This window comes from Terrapene carolina, unplaced genomic scaffold, assembly GCF_002925995.2.
Source record: "Terrapene carolina triunguis isolate 2854851 unplaced genomic scaffold, T_m_triunguis-2.0 Scaffold62, whole genome shotgun sequence".
NCBI lineage: Eukaryota > Metazoa > Chordata > Testudines > Emydidae > Terrapene > Terrapene triunguis.
The window spans coordinates 53,947,260-53,957,886 of NW_020664413.1; the positions used below are offsets into that span (position 1 = coordinate 53,947,260).

Consider the following 10,627-nt stretch of genomic DNA (forward strand, 5'->3'; position numbering starts at 1 on the left):
GCGGGCTGGAGCCGGTGCGGTGCGTCCCGGCGCGGAGCCGTTGGGCCTCTCCGGCCCCGTGCGGGGTGCCCGTGCCCCGCGCCGGGCGGGCGGGTGCGGGGCTGGGCGGAGCGGCCCGCAGCGGGCTCTGGGCCCAGCTCGCCTGGCAGGGACCCGCGCTCGGGTTGTCACCGGAGCCGGGTCGCTCTGGGCTGTCCCGCGCCCGGCCGGTGCTGCTCTCCGGGGGCCTCGCTCTGTCGGCCCCGCAGGGGCTGGTTGCGCTTCTCGCCGCCCGGGGGTGCGGATCCCCCCGGCCCGGCTGGTGGGGATGAGTCTGTTCCGTTTGTAGCCTTGTCAGCTAAGAGAGGTGTTTTCTCCACTGGGATTGGCCGGGAGCCCCCTCCCAGGGCAGCACCGAGATGTTCAGGAGTCTCAGGTCATAAGGAAGAGTGTATGAATTACTTCACCAGCCACTGGCAGGCAGCCACCTCTGAGGTGAAAGTTGACACCTTTTTAACAGCATCTAATGATGTTACATAATGGTTTAGGATGAAAATGAACAAAACATTCAATCAGAAAAAATCAGGCAGGATATTTGGTAGGATGAAAGAATAATAGCTAAGTGTCTTGGCCGAGTTAGGCCAACACCCCATCATAACAACCCAGAGGTGCTGCTGGAAGTACCATTACTCCTATCTTGCTGGTCCCTTGTGAAATCACTTTAATACCACTTCCTTCAGAACCCTGGACTTCTTTTTGGGGTCTTTAAGTATTAACCAGATCTGACTCTTCTTAGCATATGAAAAGGAATGAAAGAGATGACATTTCCAGTATTACAAGTCAAGCAAAGCTTTAGCTTTAATTTTAAGATATGAAATAACTTTGTGGTAGCTCCTTTATTGTAAGTTTCATATTTTGGTTTTTAGGAGGTTGAACATTAGTCCCATATAGTCCTTTGCAACTTTGTTTGCTTCCTTTCTTTCTAGATGTAGTTTCCTGTTTGTTGAAACTGTAAAGGTTATTTTCCTACAGCATGTTGAAGTTTCCTGATATTAAACATTCAGAATTTGCTGCAAATGACATACTATCTTTTCCACCCTTTATTAGACTGGTTTAAATTTGGCGTTTTTTTCCATAGGATTTTTACAATTGGCCTGATGAATCTTTTGAAGAAATGGATAGCACACTAGCTGTTCAACAGGTATTTTTTGTTCTAATAAATATTTTTTTCATGTGTATAAGTTTAGTCACCCAAATCTTGTGACTTCTGGCAAGATGTAAGCAAAAGGGCACATTCTCTTCTTGGTTGTGATATAGTTGTACAAAAATAACTTCATAATTCCATAGAGAAATAGAAATCAGTGTATTGGTTAATACAGTAATTTTCTGTGTAGACATCACTAGAATCCTGGTGTCCGGTTTCACCAGTTGAACAGGTTTTATTGCTACCTGGTAAAACTCACTGCTCCTCTTACCATTTCTCATTCAGGGAAGACATGTTTTTCACACACTGTATTTTTGGGACATTTGCTTTGTTCCTTCTCCACCTATCGCTACTTTTTGTTTGTTTGTTTGTCCTCTTACTTTTGTCTATCAAAATAGCTGCTCAATTCCAGCTAGACTAAAGAAATAAGTAGTTGTTATCCTTACTGTAGTGGCTATTAGGTATATATCAAAGTAGCTAGAGTTGTGGCGCAGTCCTAAATATGGTGTCTTACTATCTTTAAACAACTTTCAGAAATTACTTCTTTTTCTTCTCAGTATATCCAACAAAACATAAGGGCAGACTGTTCTAACATTGACAAAATCCTGGAACCTCCTGAAGGGCAGGATGAAGGTGTATGGAAGTATGAACATTTACGGTAAGAATTCATGCTTTGTCAAAATGTAGAATCAGGAATCCCACCACACTGATTAGCAGTAGTAATGAATCATAATAGTCTGACTCTTATAGACTCTAAATATTTTTGTTTACGACTGTTTAAAAAAACAACAACAAACCGACGAGCAAAACTTTGTACTATTAAACATTTTAGAATTATGTATTAGTAATAGATTTGTAGTCTTAACAATGGAATTTATTTGCTCCTTTTCTGATTACCAAGTTCATTGTTGTGAGGATTCCCTTAAACTCCCTTTTGCTTTTAAAAATGTGTGATGTCAACATATGTGTTTGCAGTTCAATTCTAGAAGTATTTAAAATAAACAAAGATTTATGTCAGTATGGACTGAAAGGACAGCCATGAGTTTCCACAGCACCTCCCCCCCTCAATCTCATCAACTCCTTACTTTCACTTACTACAATATGAATATTGTAATCATTAGATACTCTCCAGAATAGCCTTTAGCTATGAGGCCTGTTTTTTACAAACAGTAAGAAAATATTTTTTGTAGTAAACATGTTTTCCGTTTTTATTCCAGTCACTATCAGAGAAATCGTGACAATTTTTCTGGCTTTCTCTTTATGTCTGTTAGCTGTTATAATACATTGGGGTTAAGCTGGCTACCTAGAAGCCTTTTATGTCTCCAAACTGTCCTTGTTACTGAAAGTGTTTATTTTATTATAGTACAGACTCAATATTCTGCTCACTGATATTTCCACCCTTATTCTGCTTTGGTTTTTACATCACTTTGCTATGATTAGTGTCCTGACATTCTGAAAAAAAAATCAGTTTTTTTCTTAGTTTGACTGTCTTGTCATTCCATCAACATACATTTTCAAGGATAAGGATAGTTTCAAGTTAGTGCCTCCAAATGAGAGTTAGGCACCTCGGTTCTAGGCACCTAAATACCTTTAAAAATGTGGCACTTGGGAGCCTAAGTCCCAATGACTTTTAATGAGACTTAGGCTCTTAAGTGCCTATATTTCTTTTGAAAATGGGACTTAGGTGCCTAAGTTAGTCACTTCTGGAAATTTTACCCTGCTTCCTCTGAAGCATTAAATCTTCTCTAAACTGTCTGCTAGAGTGTGCCTGAGAGTGAGGCAATCAGCAGCTGTCACACATAGCCTCACTGCATTACACCTCAACTCAAGCTGGCTTATAGAGAGGTACTCTTGGAGGTCTCAGTAGTAGTCTCTTGAGCATTTGGGGATGGCACTAAAGCCACAGAATTGGACTTTCAGGGTGTATAGTAGCATAGATGGGTTTGATCAGTTTGCACCTTATGATGTGTTTTTCTTCAGTGTATGTTTAAGGGATTTTACTTTTTTTTTCTTTTTTCTTAAACATGAGTTGATATCAAAGGCAAATTTGTAAAATGTAGATTTTCCTAAGGGAGAAAATAATATATTCCTAGTCTCTGCTATCGGAATACTGTTCAGTTTATCCTTTTTGACAAAGGAGAAAACTCAAATATAGTTGTATGAGTTCCTCTGAACGAATAATAAATTAAATTTTTCTAACTTTTCTTTTTGTATTTCTGTCATCTTATAGTCTCCTCTTATTTGTTCTTTTCTTCCTTGTATATTCTACAGATATGTCCAAGATTCTAAATTTGTCATAGCTGCTGGAATTATTTTGAAACATATTTTTTACATTTGATCTCATTCCTCTTCTGCTTTCTACACCCCAGAAGAGACCAATGTAATTATTAAAAATGCTAGAGATGCATAAAACCATTAGTGTTTATGACAAGTTGTTCTTTGCGTTAAAATGTTTCCATTAGGGAAACTGTTTTGACAATGCTGTATTTAAATTTCTAGACAATTCTGTCTCGAGCTCAATGGACTTGCTGTCAAGCTTCAGGTAACTCTCTTCTTATTTAATTTTGTGTCAGAGACCAGGTTGTTTTTGTATTTTTAGATGTAATATTAGCTCACAAAGCTTTGCAAACTTTTAGTTCACATATTTTTAGCCACCATGACTTTAGGAACATAGTTTTAGGATTCCAGAAGACTTTAGTTGATCAAGTAGCTTTAAAATATTTTTCTGATTTTAAGGAATTAAGAGTTAAATTATTAATAATGATCAAATCTTGCTTTCTCTGTTTGGTATTTTATTAACTGAACAACTGTTTCAACAGAGTGAATGCCACCCAGATACATGCACTCAGATGACAGCAACTGAACAATGGATTTTTCTTTGTGCAGCCCATAAAACTCCCAAAGAGGTAAGGAGGGTATTTTTTGAAATATATCTGTGAAGGCTCATATTTTCTTCAGGGATCCATGCACAGAAGGGGCCATCCGTGCATATCTTGTCTTAGTCAAATTGAAGGGATATGTGGGAATGCGACTTTCATAGCAGTACTCCCTGCTTGCTTCTCACATCCTCCATAGTGACTCATAGGAGGCAGAAGAGCAGGGAACCAGCTGCTCTCCATAAGTCTCATACAGATCCCTACTTCCCCCTCACCTTTTGTGTGGGAATCTGGAAGAGTAATATAGCTTTAATCTGTATTAAATTTTCTCTGGTCACCTGCATAGTTGTTACTGAGCAACGGAAAGGGATTTCTTTTTTAGCAGATCGAGTTGCCTTTCTCTGCGGTTTCATGGAGTTGGAAGGCTTCCTCTCTTTCTCCCCCTCCCCCCACCTCCCTGTGGACTCTTAAGTCCCTGCTTCTGGTGACAACTTGCAGGGAATTCTGCAATGGGAACCTCTGCATCTTCAGCTCCTCTGACACCCTCCTGTGGCTTTCTCCTTGGGAAGGACCATTCCGGCCCTTGGTTTTTGACTTTAGTTAGTTTTGTGCAAATTTTGGTAGTAAGATTGTAGACTGCTGATTAGTCTGCCTTAATTTCTCTGTACTAGTGCATGAACAAGAGTCAGTAATATTTGATGCATGCTTGGTAGGCCCTGGCGTACAACTGTTCACATTACAACCATTATTACGTTGAGAGTCTTAGCAAAGAGATCAAGGACTAAGTAGCCATGGAGACTGCACTTTCTTTTCAGCCCTGGAGAAAGTTCCCTTTTAGGGGAGGGTTGAGGCACTCAGATGGGATGGTTTGGGGATGCGTGCCGTGCCATTGCATTATCTGCTGTACAGAGCAATAAAAATGCCTGTTCCATAGCTAGAAGTTCAACATCTTTCACCAGAAATAATGTGCACTTGGGGGGGGGGGTTGTGTAATAAGCACATGATGACACCTTCCCTTTGAAGTTAGTGAAGAAAGAAGTTTGGGGGGAGGTGGGAAACAAACTTTCTCAAACAGAAATGGAATTGGAAGTGAATATACAAAATAAAAAAAAGGAACCATCCAGAATCTTGGTTAGTGTTTTTAGCAGAGGTAGAGTTCCATATTTTTTTTTCCCTTTCCTCACTGAAACTGATTTTAGTATGTTCTTAATAATTGGAAAGTAGTTAAGTGGCCAGGCTAAAACTCAATAAAATATTACATGAGTTTACTTCTTATTTTCTACGTTCTCAAGCTAACAGTGTTTGTCATCTAAAATTCAGTACAGAATAATTATGGGGTATTGATGAAAGGAGAAGGGAAATTGATATTTTGCTACCCCTTCATGGGTGTGTTGATTTGTTTCACGTGTCCAGACTAACCAAGTATAGTGTATTAGCTTGGAATACAATACTTGTCACTCGGTCAATGAGATCTATCTTTAACCCTGCATGATTAAAACAGTTAAGTATAGGGATTTTAATTTTTCCATGGCTTGGTCTGCTACAGCACAGACCAAGGGCTGGTTCCTTCTAGTATGTTGACAGGCACAATGATGACCAATCACCGCCAGGATTTTCACACTCTCCAGCTCTTTCTCTGCTTTTCCAGTTTGTCCTGCCTCACTTAGAGCAATGTTGCCCTACTTTCCTCAAGAGAATTTTTCTAGCAGCTTGAAACACCCAGAGAAGGTTAAAATTGAGTGAGGAAAATACCATCGTTGTCCCTCTTGCACCATTGCATTAAGCATGTTGTGCATTCACTTGAACTAGTTATCACAGGAGTCTGATTAGGAGACAACCTGGAACATCCAGGTGAAAAGATCTTTGCTCTGGTGGGAAAATCAACACGAACTAGGGATAGGCTTTCCTCTCCAGGGGCCAGCCAGTCTCCTGACAATATGAGATGCCACATGAATATTCAGCCTTGTCGAGGACACAGTCCTAAAGGGAGAGGCAGCTTCACAAACTGTGGGTTATCAGACTAACCCTACTAGCACCTCAAGAGCAGATCAAAGGAGCATGCATCTTCAAATTCTGACAGTGGGGGTTGCAGAGTTACGTATCTGAATGTCCAAGCACATGGAACATTACCCAAGCTCCTGTCTGAGCCACCCAGTTGGTAAACTTATATTTTCTTATCTTCAGAGTGGCTTTCCTGGTGGCTGTTGGTTGAGAGGATAGTAGAGCTGTCTATCTTATCTGATCTCTCTTCATACCTAGTCTTCCATAATAATAGTGTGTTCCTTTAAAATTGTTCTAGTTTTTTGCCCAAAGTCCTGCCTCCTTTAACTTAAACCAGATGAAGAGATTACAAGGTGAACTGCATTTTCAACCCCTTTTACTCCCTCTTGAGTAGACCCCTTACGTGACAGATTTTGTTACCTTCACCCTTCTTTGGGTGGATCTGTGTGATCCTACCACTGTTAGACTGGATCTTTAGCTGCAGCCTCCCTGTTTACCAGCTGTGTTAACCTGACAAACCCAACTGTATTTGGCACATGTAAACCCTTTTCCCTTGGCAACCTGATAGCAGCTGATTAAAGGGACTCTAAAACAGCTTCTTCAAAACAAAGCAGTATCTGTTCACCCCAAAGGTACATAGCATGCAGAGCAAAGGGGTAAGTTCTATACACAGATTAAGGTTTAGATAAGGAAAAAAATATATTTTTAAGCACTAGTAAGTTCCATTCAGCCCAGTTACCTCCATGTCTGGGTTGGGAGAAACTTTGACTCTTGTTCTTCCTCACAGTGTTTAGTCATGTACTGCTATTCAGAACCCATGTTTTGGGCTGTAGAAAACTCAGCTGCAGAAAACAAATGATCCCATCTACCGTCTAACTCTTTTTCTCCTCAGTCAAGATGAAGCAGACACCCACGCAATTGAATTTTCCATAAAAATGAGTTTTGTTCTCCTAGGTAGGGAGGGATTTAGTGTAAGTTTATTGGAGTAATGGGTGGAGCACAAGGAGTGGGAAGATCATGGACTCTGATCCTGCTTGTCAAAGCAACCGAGGAGCAGTCCATGGTCTGCCCTCATGACTGAGCCATGGAAGCCAAACTGACTTGTAGGTGGTGGGATGAACTTTTTCTTTGGCAGTGGTCTTCCATTATAGAACTTCTGTCATGTCAGTTGCTAAAGAGACACTTAATTAGAACATCTACTCCTGCGCATATGCCCCATTGCCAAAACAACCATTCTCCTGAAATAATACAATCAGGGGTACTTGGAGCTATAAGTAATAAAACATGGGAGGCGGAGACAGCTCTCATATGGGGGAAGTTTACTCAAACCCTTATAAAAACTCTGTAAAACTTTTGGAATTCAAAATGGCTGTATGATGTATCAGACAATTCTGTGTGAAATATTGTGTGATGCAGTGTCATACCTGTTTTCCCCCCTAATATTTTTTAGTGTCCTGCTATAGACTACACCAGGCACACGCTTGATGGAGCTGCATGTCTTCTGAATAGCAATAAATATTTCCCCAGCAGGTAAAACTCTTAAAAGCATCATCTTTAATTTTTTGGGGGGTGGGAGGGGTTATTTTACATTCAGAAAATCTTGTTCATAAGTGGAACAAATCTGAAACAGTGTTTGGTAACGCAAATTGTTTTTCATGTATCTAGTAGAATAAATTACTGTATTATTCATATACAGTATTACAGAATATGATGAAAAATACTAAATGTGGCAGCATGTCCACAGTTACTGTTGTTGTTAAGTATGGGAAGAGGTCCTGCTTTTAGTGCTGCTCTGCCACCAGCTTGTTAGAGGTAAAACAGAGGTGTTTAAGGGACTATATTACCAATCCAATTTAATCAAGTTGGGTTTTCCAGTGTGGTCTAGGTCTCCAGTGGGGAAAATCCCACCTCAAAGGAGGGAGGGAGTTGTGGTGGCTCAAGGTACTGTTAGACCTGCTGTGCTGGGAAGCCCACACCAAACTAGTGCAGTCCCAAAAGTGGACACCACTGACTGCAAAGAGGCCTGGCCAAGGACGTGCACAGATTCAGTTTCTCAGGTAGTCTCCATGCCAGTTTATGGAACCCCAGATGGAAAAGTAAAAGCTGAGTTTTCTGGGGAGGAGCCTCCATGGAGCACAGTGGTCCTGCTGGGGAAGGAGTGTGCAGTTTGCATCCCTCTGTACTAGAAATGGGGAATCTAGCCCCTTCCAGATTAATTTTAAAACCTGTCTATCTGTGGAAAGAAGCCAGTGTTTCTGCAATCAAAATATGAAGTTTTAAATGTGCAGAATGAGCCAACTTAATATTTTTACTAAATTCTTTCAAGAATAATGATTACAGAATTTAAATGTTATCAGTCATCCACAAAACCTAACTTTTGGAATTTCATGTGGGATCAATTATTCCAGTATAAAAACTAAATACACAGGCGCACATGTGCATGTTAATATCTGTATTCAACCTGTAGATTTGTAAAACTGAGTACTGTATAACATTTGACTTATGCTTACAGAGTTAGCATAAAGGAATCCTCTGTAGCCAAACTAGGATCAGTGTGCCGTAGAATTTACAGAATATTTTCCCATGCATATTTTCATCATCGGCAGATATTTGATGAATATGAAGTAAGTAACTGAGTACTTTGCATTTACTTTCAGTAGTGCATTTATTAAAGTGATGCCAAGCATTGTTGTTCTGCAGTTGTGTTACATATTTTCTTTCTCTTAACACTTTCACTACACAGACCTCCTTAGCAAGCAAGGTACAGTTCATAATAGATTACATGTACGTAAGAATTGTGTGAAGTTTCATGTGAATGACTTTGGTCTTCAAACTAAGCAATTTCATGTGTACTTTTTTTAATCCTGTTTATTATAGTTCTCCTAAATTGGGTAGAAGTTCACTATACAGAAGCAGAAAGCTTTACAAGAACTTTAATACCATCAGTTCAATGACCTTTTTTATGAAAATTGCTTGCCTTTGAGTGTTACAGGAAACCCTTAGGATTATTATCATTGAAAGTAGAGAAATATTTTTTTCAGTTTACTTTATGCATCTGACAGCACTTTTTTGTACAGTCAGTTACTTGTTTGTGTACATCTTTCACACAGTAGTGGAGGAAACATTTTAACAGTTGGGAAGTCTGATGGTAAAGCCACAGAATCAACAGGGGACTCAGGGGCATGTATATTACCTGAAACTATTTTATTTTTTTTAACTGACTAAATTTTAAGTCGGGAAGGGGGCTTAGATGTGTGAATAGCAGTAAAAACCAGGGTAAGGACTAGCCTGGGGAGGAGCACAGTGGGTACACATACTACTGGAGCCTGTGGACTGTAGTAGCAGCTAAAGACTGACTCAGCTTACTGTTTAGTTGTGGGGGAGGGGGGGTGTGTGGCGGGGGAGGGATTTAATTACCACAGGTGCCTATATACAGCTTTTGTTAGGGCTTTGCATAGTGGACCAGAATTTAGTTGACACAGAATTGCTTATCTGATTTCATGCTTGGTATAGTGGGACTTGAATATATTCCTATTCGGGTGCTTTTAACATTGAGTTATGAAAATAAAGCTTAAATAGGTGCTTGTGTCCACTCTTATGAATATAAAAGGGGGAAATAAAACTATTTTACTAATGGATTCCTTGTGGTGGTGGTATTTAGATGTAAACCACCCAATGTTCCTAAAAGTTACAATACCAAGGGGACAATTTATTTATGCTCCAGGATTTTTATGATAAATTTCCCACAATTCACTTTGAAATATTCTCTTCTCGTATATGTCATAATGCATTTTATTTTACATTGGAATTTAAATATTTTTTTCCATCCTCAGAATGAAACCTTTTTGTGTCACCGGTTCACTAAATTTGTGATGAAATATAATTTGATGTCCAAGGATAACCTGATTGTACCAATTTTGGAAGAGGAGGTGCAGAATTCAGTGTCTGGGGAAAGTGAGGCATGATGGGAATTGTGGTACAGAAAGCAACTGTACTGAACACACAATTGACATTATGTACTGTATATATCATTTTAGACACTTCAATCATGTATCCTTATTATAGCTTTGTTTAGTATACTTTTTTGTATGCTGTGTGCATTGCCTTTTAATATGGGAAATACTTTAAGTTATTCATGAACTGTATATTCATCAATGTGGCACTCATGGTTTTTAAATAAAATTAGTATTATCTGTTTATAATACCTGTTAATAAAAGAATTACAGTTGTGTAAAATTGCTGCTAAACAATCATTGGATCACAATCCTCAAATGTGTCTGATTAAAAAAGATAAGTGAGACTAAGGTTTCACACAAGCCATTTTCTAATGAAATAGCAATGTTAGCCTTAGTTCTGAGTTTAATACGTACCTTAAATTTAGAATCCTGCAGGAAGGTCCTTGTAATGTAGCTTATTCCTAATTTTAGCTCTTACTTTTTTTAAAAGAACTCATTTATTTCTAAGTTTTACTTCTGCTTTTGGGCGTGCGTATATAGTATTAACTATTCTTGTATGTGTATATCCAAATATTAAACACAACTACAGTATTAGTAATACCAAAAGGATA

The 10,627-nt window shown here is 39.2% G+C and overlaps 1 protein-coding gene across 2 annotated transcripts in view; it reads left to right on the forward strand.

The window, feature by feature from the left end:
• The window catches only part of LOC112103491 (10 kDa heat shock protein, mitochondrial), a 35,132-nt gene extending 24,870 nt beyond the window's left edge, over positions 1-10,262 (forward strand). The window contains exons 1-8 of one of the 2 annotated variants that reach the window (XM_024195288.3): positions 292-474; positions 1,118-1,180; positions 1,741-1,841; positions 3,683-3,725; positions 4,003-4,089; positions 7,511-7,590; positions 8,573-8,684; positions 9,894-10,262. In XM_024195288.3, coding sequence (XP_024051056.1) covers positions 433-474; positions 1,118-1,180; positions 1,741-1,841; positions 3,683-3,725; positions 4,003-4,089; positions 7,511-7,590; positions 8,573-8,684; positions 9,894-10,025 — 660 coding nt within the window. In that variant the 5' untranslated portion in view covers positions 292-432 and the 3' untranslated portion in view covers positions 10,026-10,262. Of the gene's footprint in view, positions 1-291; positions 475-1,117; positions 1,181-1,740; positions 1,842-3,682; positions 3,726-4,002; positions 4,090-7,510; positions 7,591-8,572; positions 8,685-9,893 lie in introns of those variants that run through there. The other variant, XM_024195290.2, reaches the window with a different exon arrangement.
• The last annotated feature ends 365 nt before the right edge of the window (positions 10,263-10,627 follow it).